General features: G+C 44.2%; 1 protein-coding gene across 4 annotated transcripts in view; it reads right to left on the bottom strand.

Moving 5' to 3' along the window:
* Cyp20a1 (cytochrome P450 family 20 subfamily A member 1) overlaps positions 1-10061 on the bottom strand; it is a 46643-nt gene extending 36582 nt beyond the window's left edge. The window contains exons 1-3 of one of the 4 annotated variants that reach the window (XR_012447350.1): positions 9876-10059; positions 5169-5218; positions 4340-4506 (exon numbers count right to left, since the gene is read on the bottom strand). Coding sequence is in view for 3 of the 4 variants with exons in the window: in XM_020160510.2 (XP_020016099.2) it covers positions 4340-4506; positions 5169-5218; positions 9876-9947 (289 nt within the window). In the remaining variant the exon portion in view is untranslated. Of the gene's footprint in view, positions 1-4339; positions 4507-5168; positions 5219-9875 lie in introns of all 4 variants that reach the window. The other 3 variants (XM_020160510.2, XM_074071465.1, XM_074071463.1) reach the window with 3 other exon arrangements.
* Positions 10062-22414: the final 12353 nt, after the last annotated feature.

The raw sequence follows: 22414 nt of genomic DNA, 5'->3' as shown, positions 1-22414 counted from the left end.
TGACTCAGAATTCCATTATAAGTCATGAATACTTGCATAAATTTTCTACCTACATGACTATATCTTTGAATTAAAAAAAAAAATAGCCAGTGGGCTAGCAGTGTGGCAGTCAGTGAGACTCCATCTCAATGAAAAAGCTGGGCATGGTGATGTTCACCTGTCATCCCAGCTATGCAGGAAACTTAAGTAGAAGGATCGCTATCCAGGCTGGCCTTGGGAAAAAACCAGAGATCCTCCCTGAAGAATGACTAAAGCAAAAAAAAAAAGGCAGGTGGTGTGTGACTCAAGCAGTTAGAGCACCTGCCCAGCAAGTGCAAGGTCCTGAGTTCAAACCTTAGTACCACCAAATAAAAGCCCATTGCACTAATTTTAAGACAAAATGGATAAGTCTAAATGTAGATGTCAAGTATTCAAGTATTCTAGTTAAAATCAACTAAGTTCAATATTTTTTCTTTTCTCCTTTTTCTTAAAGTATTTCTTTAATGTCTATATTGTTCATACACACACATTGAGACAAGACACTAAAAACAATTCAAACAACATAGCAAACTACAAAGAAAGCAACAATTCCTCCTAAATCTCACCAGAGATATTCACTGTTAACATTAGAGATTTTTTTTATCATTGTCATTTCTTAAGAGACAGAAAAATCTGCCATATTTCACCAATGTCTGCATTTCCTTCTTTTAGAGCACTTGTCTTCGTCCATTGCTGTAGTCATTTGAGTGATGTTTATGTGAGTCCCTCCCCTCACTACTTGGGCTTACACTGGAATGTCCAGAGGAAGAGAGACTATCTGGTGTTACTTGCTTTACACGCTGACAGAGCCCTCTTTTCACAGTGTGCAGAGTTCAGTAATTAAAATCAGCATAATCCTGAGGCAGACTGGTTCCCAGTCCCAGCTCCACTACCAAATAGTTGTGGGATCTTGGGCAAAATGACTTAACCTCTCTGCACCTCCACTTTCTCTTCTGTGACACAGAGATGTGTAGAACCTACTTCACAGTTTTCATGAGGGTTAGATGAGTTAATATTTGTAAAGAGCTTAGACTGGTGCTGGCATATAATAATTGTTATGGTAAGTATTTGATAAACAAGATAAAGCCATATCATCCTAGTAAGGGCTGAAAGTATTTATCCAATCATTAATATTTAAGTTGTCTCAATTTTTTATTATACATGTTAATAAGAATTTTTTCCCATTTATGTGATTATCAACTTATAAATTCCCTAAAATGTTATTACACCATCAACCTTCACTTCAAAAAACTTTATAGAACTTTTACATTCCACCTCCCCAGTCCTTCATCAATGATGAATTTTTGACTATTTTTTATCTCTTCTAACCAGGAAAAAAAAAAATCTCAGTTTTATTCACATCCAATGGATTATTAGTGAGGTTGAAATCTTTTTACTTGTTTACTGCCATTTACATTTCCTCTTTCTTAATTATCTTGTTTTTGCCCATTTTTCTACAAGAACATTTTATTTTTATTTTCTTATTAGTTTTTATTTTGAAGTACAAGATTTGTACTTCCTCATTTGTACCTTTGAATTCATAGCACTTCAAATACATATATCTAATATAGTTACTTATAGATATATATATATTGCATATATAATATGGGTGGTATATAGTTTTCTCAATTCTTTTAAACTTTTTCATGGTACCTTTTTATTTAACTGAAAAAAAAAAAATGGGAGCTGGGTGCTGGTGCCTCACGCCTGTAATCCTCGCTACTCAGGAGGCAGAGATCAGGAGGGTTGAGGTTCAAAGCCAGCCTGGGCAAATAGTTCAAGAGACCCTATCTTACAAAAACACATCACAAAAAAGGGCTGGTGGAGTGGCTCAAGGTGTAGGCCCTGAGTTCAAACCCCAGTACTGCATTAAAAAAAAAAGAAAGAAAGAAAATGGGACTGGTGGAGCAGTTCAAGTGCCTAGCAAGCAGGAGGCCTAAGATCAAACCCCAGTACCACAAAATAAATAAATAAATAAATAAATAAAATGATCAGTTACCACACAGTATATATAGTAATATGTGGTCAGCATTTTCCCATCTCTCTTTCATCCTTTTTCAAGGTTTTTATTATTTTTTTTATTGTGCTGAAAACCCAAAAGTTTTTATAATTCCTCATTTTTCCTTTTTGGTGGTACTGGGGTCTCATGCTTGCTAGGCAGGCACTCTAACACTTTTAGCCACTCCCCAACTAAAAAAATTTCTTTTGTAAGGATGCTAGGCAAGTGTTCTAACAATGAGCTGAATTTCTAATCCTGAAAGTTTTTATTTTTCCATTAGACAAGTCTACCTACCTTGGGCTTTCTGGCTCTTAGATCTTGTGTCATTAGAAGAAAGGATTTATTTCCATTTGCCCTTGCCAAAAGCAAGGTTTGATTTTTTTTTCTCCTTTTATTTTATCTCTTTTACATTTACTTACATGTGTACACATTGTTTGTGCCACCTCCCCTTCAACCTCTCCTACTCCCCCCTCTGTTCTGCCCTCTTCTCCAATTTCCAATATATATATATTTAACCATTCTTTAATCATTTGGCATTTATTTTGATATTTAAAGGCAGGGATTAAGATTTATTTTTTCCAAGCCTAATCAGTTTTCCTAAAAATATTTATTACCTTTATGCTGTTATAAAAATACTACCTTTATCATATGTACTTGGTTTAGCTTCTTAACTATTTACTCCTTCTACTCCATTAATCTGTCCAATCCTATTATGGTGCAAAATTCTTTAAATTTATCTATTTTTATAATATTCTGTACTATCTGGTGGTAAACATATTTCTCTGATTAATATTCTTTTTTTTTTCCTTTCTCTTTTATTATTCATATGTGCATACAAGGCTTGGTTCATTTCTCCCCCCTGCCCCCACCCCCTCCCTTACCACCCACTCCGCCCCCTCCCTCTATCCCCCACCAATACCCAGCAGAAACTATTTTGCCCTTATTTCTAATTTTGTTGTAGCGAGAGTATAAGCAATAATAGGAAAGAACAAGGGTTTTTGCTGGTTGAGATAAGGATAGCTATACAGGGCATTGACTCACATTGATTTCCTGTGCGTGGGTGTTACCTTCTAGGTTAATTCTTTTTGAACTAACCGTTTCTCTAGTACCTGTTCCCCTTTTCCTATTGGCCTCAGTTGCTTTAAGGTATCTGCTTTAGTTTCTCTGCGTTGAGGGCAACAAATGCTAGCTAATTTTTTAGGTGTCTTACCTATCCTCACCCCTCCCTTGTGTGCTCTCGCTTTTATCATGTGCTCATAGTCCAATCCTCTTGTTGTGTTTACCCTTGATCTAATGTCCACATATGAGGGAGAACATATGATTTTTGGTCTTTTGGGCCAGGCTAACCTCACTCAGAATGATGTTCTCCAATTCCATCCATTTACCAGCGAATGATAACATTTCGTTCTTCTTCATGGCTGCATAGAATTCCATTGTGTATAAATACCACATTTTCTTAATCCATTTGTCAGTGGTGGGGCATCTTGGCTGTTTCCATAACTTGGCTATTGTGAATAGTGCCGCAATAAACATGGGTGTGCAGGTGCCTCTGGAGTAACAGTCTTTTGGGTATATCCCCAAGAGTGGTATTGCTGGATCAAATGGTAGATCGATGTCTAGCTTTTTAAGTAGCCTCCAAATTTTTTTCCAGAGTGGTTGTACTAGTTTACATTCCCACCAACAGTGTAAGAGGGTTCCTTTTTCCCCCGCATCCTCGCCAACACCTGTTGTTGGTGGTGTTGCTGATGATGGCTATTCTAACAGGGGTGAGGTGGAATCTTAGCGTGGTTTTAATTTGCATTTCCTTTATTGCTAGAGATGGTGAGCATTTTTTCATGTGTTTTCTGGCCATTTGAATTTCTTCTTTTGAGAAAGTTCTGTTTAGTTCACTTGCCCATTTCTTTATTGGTTCATTAGTTTTGGGAGAATTTAGTTTTTTAAGTTCCCTATATATTCTGGTTATCAGTCCTTTGTCTGTCTGATCAATATTCTTTAGTTAGATTCTTCCTAGCTACTTGTGTATATTAACTCTTCCAGATGTACCCTGGAACTATTTTTTCAGGTTCCTTGAAAAAAATCCTGTTGTAACTTACATTGTTATTATATTATATATATCTATAAATTAAAGAAAAAAAATCCATAATTTTACAACACGGTATCTTATTAAATGAGGTAATAAAGACTTCAGCACAATGCCTAGCACATTGCATGAAGCACTTAATAACTATTAGTAATTCCTATCCAAGAACAAGGTATAGTTATTAATAGACATTAGTTCTTCAAAGATAAGGATCAGCTAATCAAAAAGAAAACTTAACTTACATGTCTTATTGGGGTTGATATGGTGCTTCAGTACATCGACAGTGCCCAAACTAACCACAAGTCGTCTGCCAAACCAGAAAGAAACCACAGGCCCATATTGTTCATGCAAATTAACCAGGAACTCGTGCAAACTTCCACTGTTCACAATGTCTGGAAGATTACCATCTCTGATAAAACAGCAATATTTAACAAAAAATTTTTAATTAACTTGAAAAAAATCAGAAAAAACATAGTTGACTCTAAATTAACTATACTAACACGACACTAAGGGTTCATGAAATTCAAATGAATGCAAAATCCAAAACTCAATTATATTCACCTTCTCACTATGCTTCCATACTTATACTTTAGATATGGATTTTTCTGAGAATTTTGAGAATTCATAACACTTCAATAGGAAATAAGAAAGCAGCACAAGGAACATCTGACAAGAGTCTACTCAACGTCTATGCCACTTCATTCTGCTATAGCAAGAATCAGAATGATCAGGCCAGCTGTTGCAAGTTTTTCCTTCTTTCCTCCTATCTTAATTCTGTCCTTACAAGTGAAAGCAACTAATGGTTTGGGTTTATACAGCCCTCTTTCAGTTCTTAACAAGATTTAGGTTGTATGCCCAGAGGTAAATTTAATAAGTAAATGAGTAATCTACAACCATGGTTCAGGACTAGGGATGTAGCTCAGTGGTAGAGCACTTTTGTAGTAAGAGGAAGGTCCTGGGTTTTACCCCTAGCACTATAAGACAACAGCAACAAATATTATATATATGGCTTAGTTCTGACACCAAAAATGAAGAATTAACTTTATTTCATTAAAAAAATAAATTACTTACTTTTCTTCAGTTGGTGTAATCCCTGGAATTCCTGAAGCTTGTCTGGAAGCCTTAAGAAAAAAACAGTTTAGTACAATGAATTATGTATCTCACAAGTCAGATGTGTTTTATCAAGACATTTGCAGGACCCTAAACAATGTTTTACCAATTCAGTTGAATTTAAGGAATTATTTGTATGTTAAAATATAAAAGCTATGGGTTCTTTGTGTGAAAAAGAATTACCTTAATATTCTTCTCCATGTCAATTTTTAAAAGTATCCAAAGAATTTATTATCTATACTACATTAGTACCTATTAAGCACATTTTTCTTTGTTCTGAGTCTACATATAGTGCCAGCTGGCTTGACTTAAAAAAAAAAATCAATGTCTGATGAATGATCTGGTGTGTAAATAAATAAATAAATAAAATTAAGTAAATAAAAATTAATGTTCAACTTATAATGCTTTCATTCTTGAAAAATTATGTTCTTCCTAGTTAAAGAATGTAGCAAAGTCAGGCGTGATGGCTCATACCTGTCCCAGCACTTGGGAGGCTGAGGTAGGAGGATCTGGAGTTAAGGCCAGTCTGGGCTACATAGTGAGACTTTGTCTCAAAAAGTAAAAACAAGCCAGGTGCTGGTGGCACACACTTGTAACCCTAGCTGCTCGGGAGGCAGAGCTCAGGAGGATAGAGGGTAGAAGCTAGCCCGGACAAATAGTTCTCAAGAACCTATCTCAAAAATACCCAACAACAAAAAAAGGCTGGTGGTAGAGCATCTGCCTACCAAGTATGAAGACCTGAGTTCAAATCCCAGAAAAAAAAAAAAAAAGCAAACGTGATTTACCAAAATACAGCATGATTGCCATGGTCTCAATGTTTGAGTTCCCAAAATTCACATGTTAAAACCTAATCCCCAATGTGATGAAACTATTAATTGGACTTGTGGGAGCTAATTAGGCTGGGAGGGCACAGACCACACGAAAAAGATTAGGAGTAAATATATATTAATTTTTTTCTTTGGTGGGATTGAGGTTTGAACTCAGGGCTTCATACTTGCAAAGCAGGTACTCTACTGCTCAAGCCACACCTTCAGTCCATTTTTGTTTGGTTATTTTGGAAATGGGGGGGTAGTCTCTCAACTGGCTTTGAACCATGGTCCTCTCCTTCTCAGTCTCCCAAGTAGCTGGAATTACAGGTAGGTATAAGCCACTGGTGTCAGGTTTAAACAATTCTTAAATAATAAATTATACTTATAGAAAAAACCCTGAATATTCAATGTTAGAATTCAGAATTTTGTCACTGATTTTGACTAGTACTAATCAGAGTTTTATCTATTTAGCATTATGCCTTTTTTCTACTTAGCATTATATAACTGAATACTTACTTGGACATTTTGTCATGTCAGAATTGTTTAACCATTTTCCAACTATATTATAAAATATCTGTCTTGCTTCTTTTCTTTCTTTCATTTTATTATAAGTAATGTTATGAAAGTCTTTATACAACTTTTCCTTTTTTCCTCTGTTCCCCTCCCCATTTGGGGCACAGGCCCCCAAAGAGAAATTATGGGTTGATGATGGTACTAATTGAAGAGTTTTACAGTCTCCACTAAATGTTAAGAGAAATTATGGGTTGATGGAACTAACTGAAGAGTTTTAACAGTTTCCACTAAATGCTACAAAGTTGCCATTAGACAACAGCTTGTATAACTTGTATTTAAGTGATGACAATGAACATTATAATGTATAATTTTGTTGTGCAAATACTGTCAAGTTTAATATTAAAAGGAACAGCCTCATGTTTTTATTTTTATTTTTATTTTCATTTTTCTTTTATTATTCATATGTGCATACAAGGCTTGGTTCATTTCTCCCCCCTGCCCCCACCCCGTCCCTTACCACCCAGTCCGCCCCCTCCCTCTCCCCCCACCTCAATACCCAGCAGAAACTATTTTGCCCTTATCTCTAATTTTGTTGTAGAGAGAGTATAAGCAATAATAGGAAGGAACAAGGGGTTTTGCTGGTTGAGATAAGGATAGCTATACAGGGCATTGACTCACATTGATTTCCTGTGCGTGGGTGTTACCTTCTAGGTTAATTCTTTTGATCTCACCTTTTCTCTAGTTCCTGTTCCCCTTTTCCTATTGGCCTCAGTTGCTTTAAGGTATCTGCTTTAGTTTCTCTGCGTTAAGGGCAACAAATGCTAGCTAGTTTTTTAGGTGTCTTACCTATCCTCACCCCTCCCTTGTGTGCTCTCGCTTTTATCATGTGCTCATAGTCCAATCCCCTTGTTGTGTTTGCCCTTGATCTAATGTCCACATATGAGGGAGAACATACGATTTTTGGTCTTTTGCAGCCTCATGTTTTTAAAAAAGATAACATCAATGGTATAAAACATTTTAACTTTTTTTCCTTAGGCTAAAATTATTAATGGCTGAAACAAGTTTACTGATTTCTCTTTGAACTGATAATGTTCATCTATTGCCACTTCCTTCTGAAATCCCAGTAAAATGAAAGTGAAGAAATAAGGAGGAAACAAGAATAATGAGAATGAAAGGAGAGACAATGATTAACTGTGTTAAGAGGGACTAACTGAGAGTTGAGAATCCCCCTCTTGGGGTCTGCAGAGGAAGATTCCTACAAAGGGCAATGAGATTTGTAGTGTAAGAAGTAGAAAGGCAGGATGAGACCAAGGGTTATGGTTTTAAAAAAAAGAGGACAAATAAATGTTTTGGTTTGGATAATGAAATGTCCCCAAAGGCTTGTGTGTTGAAGTTGTGGTCCTGCAGCAGTTCAGAGGTGACTGGATCATGAGGGCTCTAACCTCACCAACCGGTTAATCCATTGATGAATTCATAGCTGGAAAGATTCCCTTCATTTCCCTTTATAGCACAACTCCTATGAAGAGTTGTCTATACTTGATATCCCTTCAATCTGCTCCTTCTCAAAAAGTTTTTTGCTGGTTCCTTTTCGTCTCCTGAACCTCTAAACACTGGAGAGTCCAGGGCTTGGTCCTTAGGGCTCTTCTCTCCTGTATCTAGATTCCCCAGGAGATAACAATGAGTCGCCTAGACTTACATACCATCTATACACTGATAACTCCCTGAATTATATCTGCAGTCTCACCCTTCCCTTAAAACTCAAGATATATCCAGTTATCTTATCCACATCTCTACGTGGATGTTTAACACACATCTCAAACCTGGCATACCCAAAACCTAACTTCTAATCTTTCTAAATCACCTTCTCTATTATTCATCTTTCCAGACAAGAGGCTGAAAAACAAGTGGTTACCTTGCCGTCTCTCTTATACTCATATTTCACATCAAGCCATTGGGAAATCCCACTGGTGCATGATCTTCACAATAGCCTAGTTCCAGTTCCCCTCACTTCTGCCATCACGCCCATAGTCCAAACCACTACCATCTCTCACCAAAATGATTACAATAGCCTCCCAAACACTCTGTCCACCTCCACCTATTCTCAAGCACTGAGTCCATTCTTAACATAGAAGAATGATTCTTGTCAAATTTATCTACTAAAATTAATTTTTGAGACATAATCTCACTATGTTGCCCAGGTTGGCCTCCAACTCTTGATTCTTCTGCTTCAGATTCTTAAGTAGCCCACACCACATGCCCAGCGTTCAAATTAAATTCTGATTCTCTTAAACTTAAAACTGAAAATGTCACTCATTTGTCGGGCTATATAGTTAGAAACAATCTCCAAACAAAAACAAAAACAATCCCTCCCCCCAAAACACTAAACAACAAACAAGACCTGCAGTCTGTGCAAATCGTTTAGTTTCTCAGATGGTAAAATGCCCTGAAGTTCGGGAGTGTGTAGCTTTGAGACCCCAGGCTAACCCATTTCCGGGCTCTGAAAAGAACACCGCAGGTGTATCGCCATCACCAGGGATGCACTTGGGTGGTTCAGCTACTTTTCAGCTTTTGCCATGAAACCAGTTGCTTTGTGGACCTTGTTTCAGGGATGACCCCTCGTCCGCTAACTGTCCAGTTTGGAGGCGGGCGGGGAAAGGAGGGGCCTCTGGGAGGCACAGCAGCCACGTCAGGCCCACAGCCAGGCGGCGCCTTACACGTGTCCACCCGCCTGAGGCCTGGCGAGAGTCGCTGACCTCGAGCACTCAGGACTCCAGCAATGCCAGCGACGAGGGCAGGATGACCACGCGATATGCTGGGGCAATTCGGGGAAAGGCGCCTCCGGCCAGACACACTACACAGCAGAATCTGGGTTTGGCGGCGTTATTGCACAAAGTCACTCAAAGCACTGGAAAGCCACCCATGAGGCTAACCGCAGGGACCAGCCTCGGCCCCCTACGGCCGCCGGCGCAGCTGGACCGCTCGCTGGGACGCAGGCGCCACGTGACTGGGGCGCGGCCCCACGGGGAAGCCCCGCCCCGCCCCTCGGGCCCACCCCTCTCCTCAGGGCCCTCCCTCCCCCCCCCCGCCGCCTGGCCACGCCCTTCTCATTGGCCTGGCCCCGCCCCTCCCCTCTGCCCCATTCCTGCGTCCCACTCCTCTCCTCGGCCCCGCCCCTCGGCCTGACCCCCTCCCTTCGGGTTCCCTTCTCCCCTCGGCCTGGCCCCGCCCCTCGGCCCCATTCCTCAGACCTGTCCTGGTCCTCGGCCCCACCCCTCCCCTCGGGTCCGCCCCTCGAGCCCGACTCCTCGGCCAGCGGCCGAGCCCCCAGGGCCCACGCGGAGTTTACCGGGTAGAGGTAGAGCACCGCTCCCACCAGCGCCAGCAAGAATGTCACGGCGAAGATCGCGAAGTCCAGCATGGCTCTTCCGCCCGCGGAGCCACGTCTCGATCCTGTGCTCGGGCAGCGGCGCCCCGGCCTGGCCCGGCCCGAGGAACCCACCGGGCGGAGGCACCCGCGCCTGCGGGCGAATGGGCGGCGGGGGGCGTGCCGAGGCCGGCGGCGGGCGCACGGGGAGAGCAATGGATCGCCGAGGCCCCGGGCACCCAGTTGCTGGCTGGTCTAGAAACGTCAGGTGCTAGCATTGCTCAGCCCCAAGCAACGGTTTTTCCAGTGGATGTAAGACGAAAAGCTGGAAGCCAGTGGTTCTCAGTGTGGTCAGGGGACCAGCCGCATCCCCGTCGCCGGGGACTGTCGCTTCCCACCCAGGCCTCCTAGTCAGACTCGGGCGGGGGTTGGGCACAACGATCTGGGTCTTAACAAAACCTGAGGGATCCCGCGTAACCACGCTTAGATTGAGTAGAGTCACTGAGCTAAGCTCACCTAACCCGGACAGCACTTTGAAGGACGTGCCTTGCTTCTCAGGACAGAAGTACGCCAATAAATGTCATCCTGTGACAGTGGTGACAAAGGCGGCAGACTGTTCAATGGAGGGTAGGATTCCTGGCTCCTTAGCGCTCGGATCTTCAATAAATTCCTTGAATTTTTAAGCTTCTATTTCCTTCTGTGTAAAGTAGTGAAAATAATACAGAGAGTGTTGTTTATAGTATTAAATGAGGAGTCAGGCGCCGGGTGGCTCACGCTATTTGAGAGGCTGAGATCAGGAAGATCTCAGTTCAAGGCCAGCCCAGACAAATAGTGAGACACCCCAGCTCCAAAATAACCAGAGCAAAATGGGCTGGAGGTGTGGCTTACGCAGTAGAGCGCCTGCTTTCCAAGCTTATTCAAACCCCAGTCCCACCAAAAAATAAATAAAAAATAAAATAAAGGATAAATGAGATATTTTATAAAAAGCACTCAACAGTGCTCATGGCAAAAACTGAATGCGTGCTACTTCAGCATTCCCCATTGCTTACTCTGAGCAGAAAAATACTCTAGAACTCTTTTTCTATTTTACCTGACTCAGAAATTTTTATGTGTATGAGGTAAGACTTATTGCTACTTATTGGTACTGTATTTAGTGAAACCATCCTAAAACTACTTACAGATTTTTTTTTTTTTTTTTTTTTTTTGTGGTACTGGGGCTTGAATTCAGGGCCTTCACTCCACAAACCCTATTTTCATGAAGGGCTTTTTAAGGTAGGGTCTCGCGAAGTATTTTCTTGGGCTGGCTTTGAACCACCGTCCTCTTGATCTCTGCTCCTGAGTAGCTAGGATTACAGGAGTGAGCAACCGGCACCCATCTTTATTTATAGATTTTTATAGCTTTAATCTGAAGTATCACCAGTAGCAATTTGGCAAGGAAATTCATTCTAGATTTCATTTTAGAGCTTTCATGATAAATGAGTATTACATAAGCATGAAACATACATGATTAAAATGCTACATCTTTTGGCATCTATAACAAGTGTAATGAAATGTTGCACCCAATATTTCAATTGGCAGAAAACACAGGTTGTTTTTTGTTTTTTGTCTCGGCACTGGGATTTGAACTCAGGGTCTTGAATTTACTGATACTCTACCACTTAAGCCTAACCCATTTTACTTGAGTTATTTTTCTAATAAGGTCTTGCATATTTGCCTTCGCTGGCCTGGAACCACGATCCTTCTATTCACAATCCCTGCGATCCCAAAGCTGGGATGACAGATACACAACACCACACCCAGCTTTATTGTTTGAGATGAGGTCTCCCAAACTTTTTGTTTACCCTGGCCTCAAACAGAGATCCTCCCGATCTTTGCCTACACCCCCAACCCTGGCTTTTTTTTCAGTTTTGAGAAAGGGTCTGGCTTGTGCCCCAGGCCTGGACTTAAACTCACAAGCCTTCTGACAGCCTCAGAATAACTGGGATTTAAAGCATACACAGCCACACCCAGCAAAAATTGTACTTTTAACTCTGTGTATATAAATATTTCAGTCTGTCCAGTGGTTGAGTGCGTAGCATGTGCAAGGTCCTGGGTTCAATCCCAGCACCAAAAAGAAAAGACAAAAAAAACCCAAACCTAACTGTCCTGTGTGTTTCTTTTTTAAGTGTCTTCAGTGTCTTGTTTGGACTTTCAAACACATTTCCCATCAAAATGATGTTCTGCATCAACAGTTAACAAGATTGTCTTGTGGGGGTGTGGTAGGACTGAGAATTGAACTCAGGGCCTTCAGCTTTCTAGATAAGGACTGTACCACTTGAGCCACACCCTAGTTTCTTTTGCTTTTATTATTATTTTTTCAGATAGGGTCTCCCACTTTTGCTTTGGCCAGCCTCTACCTGGGATCCTCCTACCTCTGCCTCCTGAGTAGCTGGGATTATAGACATGCACCACCACACTCAGCTAACAAGAGTTTTTAAGTGCATAGTGTAGCTATATAACAATAACCTTTGGCACCAATCTTCTAGGATATCTGGATTCTTCTTTTAGTCCTAAATTGACCTGTACCCCTCAAAACATTGTCTATGTGAAAGAGACAGAAATTCCAGATGTGAGCAGGATATAACATTTCAGAATGTGACTCTCTAGCAGGGCTGAAATGTAGCCCAGTAGTAGAACACTACAGGGGAGGCCCTTGATTTGATAGCCAGCACCCCTAAAAACCATAACAAACAAAAAACTGTACATCTAGCTCCTCTTCCTGTGCTCTTCACACTTTTTTCCCAGGCATATATACTTTCACATACTTTTGTGTTGACATCCAAAACTTTTGTCCTGACTTTAATGCTGGCAGATTGTAAGTATTCACATTTTCAAATCATTATATCTCTTAAATATATAAAAGGAATTTAAAAATAATAGTGATGTGAAATTACTATCAGATTTTTTAAATATATCAACTATTTGTGAACACCTAAACATTTTCTCTGGTTCATTTTTCTGAGTTTTTTCCATTGCACTTAATAGAAATCTACCCTAATTTAAGTTTTTATCTTGACAGTAATGTTCACCTGGCATGGTGGTACATACCTGTAATCCCAGCTACTTGGGAGGCAGAGACAGGAGGATCGTGGTTCAAGGACAGACCAGGCAGAAGTTAGTGAGACCCTTACTCAGTGACAAACCTAAAGCCAAAAGGGCTGGGACTATGGCTGTAGTGGTCAAGTGCTTGCCTAGCAACTGGGAGGCAATGGGTTCAGTCTCAAGTAACCTCAAGAACATTTTCTTCATCACCTGTCATACTTCCTTTCAACCTGTACTTATGTTAAATTAAAAAATAATTTTCAATTCTGTGACTCTAAAATTCCTCAGTGTTTTTTAAACTTCTGCAAAATTTTAAAAATGTTTTAAAAATATTTGAATATTTAAGTAAAATATTTAAAAATTATATTTTATTTATTTTTTTATTATTCATATGTGCATACAAGGCTTGGGTCATTTCTCCCCCCTAAAATTATATTTTAAAACAAATATTTTTGAAATAGAACAAAGAAACCCCTTGCAATTGCTTTAAGTGGGGTGGGGAAGGGATTGAGGGAGAGAAATGATGGGGTGGTCTAACATGCACAATATAAGCCTAATCAAAATTGTCACTAAGAATCTCCCCCTGTATAATGAATATACCCTAATAAAAATTTTACAACAAAAATAAATAAAACAAATATTTTGGTCTGGGGGCATAGCTCATGTAGTAAAGCACTTGACTAGTGTGTGCAAGGCCCTGGGTTCAATCCCAGCACTGCGGAAAAAAAAAATCTCCATGATCAAAATAGCATTATAATTTTATTGTTACACAATGGATCAAAAACATAAATATATTACAGAATTTGTTAAAGTATTAAGCATAAGGCAAATTCTATTGGCAATGTACTTCCTGTCTGTCTGCTTCCTGTGTGCCATGAGGTGAACAGCTCTCCTCTACCACACACTCCTACCGCCATGATGTTCTGTCTCACCATGGGCAATGTAGCCAAGAACCATGGACTGAAACTTCTGAAACCCTGAGCCAAAATAAATCCCTTTCCCTTAAGTTGTTCTCGTAGGTATTTTTTGTCACAGAGACAAAAAGTAACTAACACAGTCAGAGAAGGGCAGTGTTGAAATTCCAAGAGCCTTTGAACCTCCCCTGTCTAGGGGAACTAACTTCTCTCACAAAAAATGTCTTTCAGAAACTTCTCTTGGGTCAGTTATATCACAAGGGAATGGCTGTTATCCTGAAGAAGAGCTCCCATTTCCTTTTAGCTCCAGGCCAATAAAGAGGGTTGAACCTATGTCAAGGAACAGAATTGCCAGTTTGGTTCCTAGAGGAAATATCACATAACAGTGGCACTGCCAGAGAAAGGAGACAGGTAATGGAAAGTAACAGGGTGGAGTAATTTATCACTGACATTGTCTATCAACTCATAGTGATAATGAAAACCAGAAGACATTTAGCTGGTTCTGTTATTGTTTTAGAATCCTGAACCTACCATGCCTGGCCTTCAGAACACATAAAAGGAGCAGTAAGTACAGTCTTGCTAATTTGTTTCAGAGGGAATCTGGGTGAAAGGAATAGGAGGTCTCAGCGGGCCCCAACCCCCTTGTTGGAGAAACCAGTACCAAACACCCCATGTAGATAAGATAAGCAATGCGGCAGGGCTCAGTTAGGGCATATAGAATGTGGGGAATGTGAGCGGGGGGTACATGCAAGATGTGAAGTACGTGCAAGATGTGAGGTACGCGCAAGATGTGCTCTGCCTGCTTGCCCAATGTTGATAACGAAAATATGCACGCCACCGCGGTCTATATAAGATTTCCCCTAAAGAGGCTCAGGGTCGTGTTTTTCCTAACCGGTCCTGCGTGTCTGTGTGGGAGCTCGACCCTGGCTAGCCAGCCCAATAAACTCTGCTTTGTAGATTGCATTCACGCCTGGCTCTCTGTCTCTCGGGGGAATAGGATTCCGGGTCCTAACATTTGGAGGTCCCACCGAGATTTTATTTTCTCGAGAGACAGAAACTGCCTGCGAGAAAGCAGGGGCGATCTCAAGTCCTAGGCATTGGGAGGGGATCCCAGACCCTCATTTGGAGGAACTTGAGTGTTCCATTTGGGCCGCGGCGGGGATTTGGCCAATCCCCAGGGAGATTCATTCTGGGAATCTCGCAAAGAGGACCACAGGGTCCTATTGGGAGAGGCTTTCCTCTCATTTGGGCTCGAGCATTTTAGGAACCCTGGCGCCAGGTGAAGAACTAATTGAACTAGTCGACCGACCACCCGTCAAGTGGACGCCTTTCGGCCTGATATCCCAGTTGGACAGTGAGGAGGTTGAATGGGGTGCGCACCAGTGTGAGAGAAGGACCGGTCCGAGCGAGTGCTGGAGAGTGTTTTGTGTGTGTGGAATTATTGTTGTCTTCACCCTTTTTGTTCTCTCTCTCTTGGTGTTTGATTCTCCTTCCACAATGGGACAGGGACAAACAACCCCAAAGTCTTTGATCCTTTCTCACTTTTCAGAAGTTAAAGAAAGGGCCTTAAATGCGGGTCTGGTCATCAAGAAAGGTAAGTTTGACACCTTTTGTTCTACAGAGTGGCCCACCTTTGGAGTCGGGTGGCCCATTCAAGGTTCCCTCTCCCTAGACATGATCACTAAGGTTAAAGCAGTCATTTTTCAGCCAGACAATCGAGGCCATCCAGACCAAGTTCCTTACATTTTGGTTTGGGAGGATCTGGTGAGGAACCCTCCCCCTTGGTTAACAGTTTTTCTGACCCACCCCTCCAGTTCAGCCCTCGGGGCTAAAACCCCAGTCACACCCGCCTTGGTCATAAAGGAGGAGGAAAAACTTCCTCTTCCCACCTTGACCGGTCCTCAAATTAGGGCATCTCCTTCACCATCTCCGGTCTTACCAGAGAGTTCCCCCCTTTACCCATCCCTCGCAGGGGCAGAGGAAGATCGGCCGCCTCCATATATGACTCCCCCTAGCCAAGCCAGTGCCCCGGAGGAGGAAATTTCCTCATCCTCCTCAACAGGACTGGCAGCAGGAGGAGGAATGGGTCGAAGACTTCGCCCCCGAGGGATCCGGGAAAGGGAAGGGGAAGACGGGCCCCCCTCATCAACACAGGGGGAGGAAACTGTCCCTACACTTCCAGTCCGGATGGTGGGCCAAGGGGGACCGGGAGGAGGGCAACAGTTTCAGTACTGGCCCTTCTCCTCCAGTGATCTATATAACTGGAGGACGCAGAACCCGCCCTTTTCTGAAGACCCCAAGTGTCTCATAGATCTCTTGGAGTCCATCATGCATACACACCGTCCCACTTGGGATGACTGTCATCAGCTGCTCAATACTCTTTTTACGACGGAGGAACGAGAGCGCATCCTCAACGAAGCAAGGAAGAACGTCTTGGGGGATAATGGGAGACCCACAACTCTCCAACCGGCCATAGACGAGGCTTTTCCCCTACGCCGCCCTGATTGGGATTTCGGGACCGCAGAAGGTAGGGAGCGTCTTCGGATCTACCGCCAGACTCTTATGGCCGGTCTCCGAGCGGCCGCTAGAAGGCCCACCAATTTTGCAAAAGTGAAAGCAGTCGTTCAAAGGGAAAACGAAAGCCCGGCCGGTTTCTTAGAGCGCCTCTATGAGGCATACCGTCAGTACACCCCTATTGACCCTGAGGCGGACCTCCACTGGTCTGCTGTGGTACTCTCATTCATTAATCAGGCAGCTCCAGACATTAGGAGAAAACTCAATAAACAGGAAAACTTAGGGGAGATGACTATAAGGGAAATGCTACAGGTAGCGGAAAAGGTCTTTACCGCTAGGGAAACTCCAGAAGAAAGGGAGGAAAGACAGAGAAAGGAAGACAGGGAGGCCCAGGAGAAATTGAGAAAGGAGGACCGGGAGTTCCAGGCTAAGGAAAACCGAAAGCAACAGAGAGATAGCCCGTATTTTCCTAGCGGGTGTCCGGGACCAACCCAGGGGAGGGGGCCACGCCAGGACCCCGGATAAGGAACACTGTTTTTACTGTAAGGAAACTGGGCATTGGAAGAGAGAATGTCCTAAGTTAAAGGGAAGAAGAGGGTTTGGAAGGAGACCGGGGGAAAACAGGGAAAGGGAACGAGCAGTAGAGCAGGCCAGAGTCCTCCTAGCCGGAGAAGAGGACTGAAGGAGACGGGGCTCGGACCCCCTCCCCGAGTCCTGGGTAACAATACATGTGGAGGGGAAGCCGATGGGGTTCATGGTGGATACCGGCGCCCAGTATTCGGTTTTAAACAAGGCACATGGACCTTTGAACAAGGCACGAACAAGTGTTGTTCAGGGGGCCACCGGTACGCAGTTATGTACATGGACTACCAAAAGAAAGGTGAACTTAGGAAAACACCAGGTCACACACTCCTTCCTGGTTGTCCCTGAGAGCCCCGCTCCCCTGCTCGGACGGGACCTACTCACCAAAATAGGGGCCCATATCCATTTTGAACCAGATGGAATAATTGTGACTGATCGAGAAGGGAGCCCAATTCATGTCTTGTCCCTATCATTGGCTGACGAGCATCGTCTGTTTGAGAGTCAACAGGAACCAGGAGGGGACATGACTCATTGGGTAAAAAGATTTCCCACGGCCTGGGCAGAGACTGCGGGAACCGGTCTCGCCAATCACCTCCCGCCCGTAGTTATACAATTGAAGGCTTCCGCTCTTCCCATTCGGGTGAAACAGTATCCTATGCCTGAGGAGGCCCGAAGAGGCATAGCCCCTCATATCCACAGGCTAATAAAGGAAGGAGTACTGCGGGCTTGTCAGTCTGCCTGGAATACTCCTCTGCTCCCCGTCTGAAAGCCGGGAAGCGGGGACTATAGGCCTGTGCAAGACCTACGAAAGGTAAACGAGCGGACGGAGGACATTCATCCCACCGTTCCGAATCCCTATACCTTGCTCAGCCACCTACCCCCCTCGCAAGTATGGTATACAACCCTTGATTTGAAAGATGCTTTCTTCAGCATTCCATTGTCAGAAATTAGTCAGCCGCTATTTGCTTTCAAATGGCAAGAAGATGGGGGCCAATCCGGACAGCTCACTTGGACCAGACTGCCGTAAGGATTTAAAAACTCTCCCACCCTGTTTAATGAGGCCCTGAGCCAGGACCTGGAACCTTTTCGTCAGAGCCACCCACGAGTCACTCTATTACAGTATGTTGATGACTTACTGTTAGCGGCAGAAACCCGAGAGGAGTGCATCAAGGCTACTGAACACCTGCTAACGGAATTAGGTGAGCTGGGGTATCGGGCAAGTGCCAAGAAAACTCACATCTGTAAAAGGTCAGTGACATATTTGGGTTATCGGATTGCAGATGGGGCAAGATGGCTGACTGATGCCATGAAACAGACTATTCTGGCTATCCCATCCCCGACATCCACTAGGGGGGTGAGAGAATTCCTGGGCTCCGCGGGGTTCTGTAGACTCTGGATTCCAGGATTTGCGGAAATAGCCAGACCCCTATATGAGGCCACCAAAGAAGCTCCAGATTGGAGTTGGGGAGAGAGAGAACAACAGGCCTTTGATCAGCTAAAAGACGCTCTTTTGCAGGCCCCTGCCTTAGCCTTGCCAGATCCTACAAGACCATTCACTCTGTTTGTAGATGAGAAAAAGGGGGTAGCCAAAGGAGTCTTGACCCAAAAGCTAGGTCCCTGGAAGAGACCAGTGGCATACTTTTCCAAGAAATTAGACGCAGTAGCGGCAGGATGGCCCCCCTGCCTCCGCATCATAGCGGCCATTGCCGTGCTGGTGAGAGAAGCCGATAAACTAACCTTTGGACAGGCCCTCTGGGTAACGGCCCCTCACCCGGTGGAGGGAATCCTTAAACAACCCCCTGGGAAATGGATGACGAATGCCAGGCTCACCCACTACCAGGGGCTCTTGTTGGATTCCCCTCGGATCACATTCACAGATCCTGTAATCCTGAACCCTGCCACCTTGTTGCCTAACCCGGAACTGCAGACACCTGTCCATAACTGCAAAGAATTCCTCTCCGAAGTTACACAGGTACGGGCTGACCTAAAGGATACCCCCCTGTCCGGCTGCAAATTAAACTGGTACACGGATGGAAGCAGTTTTTTCCAAGATGGAGCCCGAAGGGCAGGGGCAGCTGTAGTCGACCAAAAAGGAAATACGGTATGGAGCAGCGCCCTCCCACCCGGAACATCAGCCCAAAAAGTGGAATTAATTGCCTTGGCAGAGGCCCTGGAGAGGGCAAAAGGAAAGCGAGTCAATATCTACACCGATAGCCGCTATGCTTTCGGTACCATCCATGTCCACGGGGCCATCTATCGCGAAAGAGGATTCCGCACAGCAGAAGGAAAACATCTAAAGAACCTAGCCGAAGTCCAGCGTCTATTAATGGCAGTGGAAAAACCGAAGGCAGTGGCAGTGATGTATGTCCCAGGCCACCAGTCTGCCAAGACGCCGGAAGCTGTTGGTAACAACAGAGCAGATCAAGAAGCAAAGAGAGTAGCAATGGTGAGTCCTCCCATGGAGACAGGGCAACCTTCCACGGTTGCGGCGATAGACGTGCCGGTCCCAGAGCTCCCTCCGCTACCCCCCCGACCAGAATACTCCACAGAGGATTTCACTTGGATGAGAGCCCACTCCCCCTTTGGAGAAGGGGAAGACGGATGGAAAAGTGACTTGGAAGGCAAGTTAATTCTGCCTGAAAAACTCGGACGATTCCTGTTGGCTAACTTACATAAGTCCACCCATTTGGGGCGGAGAAAATTACTAGACTTGTTGACATCTGCGCAGCTCCGATTTCCAAACCAGACCATAGCAGTCCGCCAAATTGTGGAAGATTGTGCCAGCTGCACAATCATGAAACCAGGACGAAGGGAGGGGCACCATACAGGTACTTGGGAATGGGGGAGGGCTCCGGGAAGAAGTTGGGAAGTGGATTTTACTGAGGTAAAACCGGGAAAGTTTGGGTACAAATATTTGCTGGTATTCATAGATACCTTTTCAGGCTGGGTGGAGGCTTTTCCTACAAAGAAGGAGACGAGTCAGGTAGTGGCAAAGGCTTTGCTAGAGGAAATCATACCCAGTTATGGGGTGCCCGAGGCAATTGGGTCAGATAACGGTCCGGCTTTTGTTAGTAAAGTCCTGCAGGGACTAGCCCAGACTATGGGGGCCAATTGGAAGCTACATTGCGAATATAACCCCCAGAGCTCAGGGCAAGTAGAAAGGATGAATAGGACACTAAAGGAGACCTTAGCCAAATTGGCCCTGGAGACTGGCGGTGATTGGGTGACGCTCCTTCCCTTGGCCATCTTCCGGGTCCGGAACTCTCCATATGTCCACGGGCTAACTCCCTTTGAGATCCTGTATGGGGCTCCACCCCCCATCATTCAGAGGACCTTAAGCCCGAGACTAGGTGATCTGGCCCCAAATTATCGTGTTACTCTACAGGCTTTAGCTAAAGTACAACAACAAATATGGCCCCTAATTCAAGCGTACCATACTGCAGAGAGGACCCCGAACACGGAGCATGGCATAGTCCTGGGGGATATGGTATGGGTTAAAAGACATCAGTCCAAAACCCTAGAGCCTAGATGGAAAGGACCTTATGTTGTACTGTTTACTACCCCTACCGCCCTCAAGGTCGACGGGATTGCAGCATGGGTACACCATTCCCATGTAAGACGGGCTCACCCTCCGGAGAAAAAACAGGAAAATTGGTCTGCACGGAAGCATCCAACAAACCCACTCAAGCTCCGGCTGATACGGGATGCTCCGAAAAACGAGAACACTCCAGATGCTCCGCAGCCCTCCTAGAATGGGATTATCACCTGGGTCCACTACACCCACATCAGACCGGCAGATCCGGTAGCTATGAAGAAAGGCTTCCTGCCAACAAGAAGGGTGTCCCACCACAAGGAAAATTTTTTCAAACTCAAACTTCATACTGGACCTCGGTAACTTTATTCCTTTTTCTAACCCTGTCCACCACTTGCTGGGGGCATACAAATCCACATCAACCTAAAACCTGACCTGGATGATTGTAGATGTATCCACAGGAGACATTCTTAACCAGACCTCCAAGGTGACCCCTCCCAGCACCTGGTTCCCAGAATTATACTTTGACTTAAGGGCCTTATTCACTGGCAGGGGACAATGGGATTTGCGCCAAAGTTACTTCTATGTCTGCCCCGCTCCCCAACCCAACCACAGAAAAAAATGTGGAGGAATCGCAGACTATTATTGTAAGTCATGGGGTTGTGAGAGCTCAGGGGATATATGGTGGCCACCCCCCAAACAGGGGGACCTTATTCAATTAAGTAGAGTCTCTCAATCTGGCATTACATACCACCAACCTAGACCTATAAATAAGGGATGCCCAACTCCCCCCAATTGTAATCCCATTATGATAAATTTCACTGATTTAGGAAAAAAGGCAATGAATTGGGAATTGGGTAAATCCTGGGGAGTCAGACTCTACAAAACAAATCATCCAGGAGCCCTTTTTACTTTGCGGCGTGTGCGACAACCAGTCTCTACTCTAACAATAGGCCCTAATAAGGTACTTAGGCCACCCTATGTAAAGCCACCTCCCCGACCTTCCACAGCTCATCACCTTCCCTCAACCATAGCCCGGGCTAATGTTACAACTCCAAGACCATCAGAAACCAGCCCTCCCCTGGTGAGGCCCAGTCTCATGACCGCATCTAAAGACCCCCTCTGGGAGCTAGTGGGTGCTGCCTTCCTGACGTTAAACCACACCAACCCTAACATGACTAACTCCTGTTGGTTATGTTATGATGTGAGGCCCCCATTCTATGAGGCAATAGGGCTAAACACCACTCACGATACCTCATCTGAGGAAAACCCTACTCAATGTTCCTGGGGAGACCGTAAGAGAGGTCTGACCATACAGCAGGTAAGCGGCCAAGGAACCTGCTTAGGAAAAGTGCCAAAGAACAGACGGGACTTATGTACTGTTATTAACGCCAGTTCTACCTGGGAAAATGCTATTAAATGGGTAATTCCAAAGGACAATGGGTGGTGGCTATGCTCGCGGTCTGGACTCACCCCGTGCCTATCAACTAAGGTGTTTAACAGCTCTAAAGAATTCTGTGTTATAGTGACTGTGCTGCCCCGCATCCTCTATCATTCGGAAGAGAGTCTATATTCATACTAGAATACAAAAATGGTTGAAAAAAGGAAAAAGAGAGAACCTATTTCCACAGTAACTATTGCTACCCTACTCAGCCTAGGGTTAGCGGGAGCAGGAACCGGCATAGCTTCTTTGGCCACCCAGTAGAAAGGGATGTCTTCGCTGCGTGCAGCCATAGACGAAGATATAGAGAGAATAGAAACCTCCATTAGCCACCTAGAAAAATCCCTCACTTCCCTGTCTGAGGTAGTACTTCAAAACCGACGAGGTCTGGACTTGTTGTTCCTCCAAAAGGGGGGACTATGTGTTGCTCTAGGGGAAGAATGTTGTTTTTACGCTG

This window comes from Castor canadensis, chromosome 4 (genome assembly GCF_047511655.1).
Source record: "Castor canadensis chromosome 4, mCasCan1.hap1v2, whole genome shotgun sequence".
Taxonomy (NCBI): Eukaryota; Metazoa; Chordata; class Mammalia; order Rodentia; family Castoridae; genus Castor; species Castor canadensis.
This window is presented reverse-complemented; position numbering and strand designations above follow the sequence as displayed.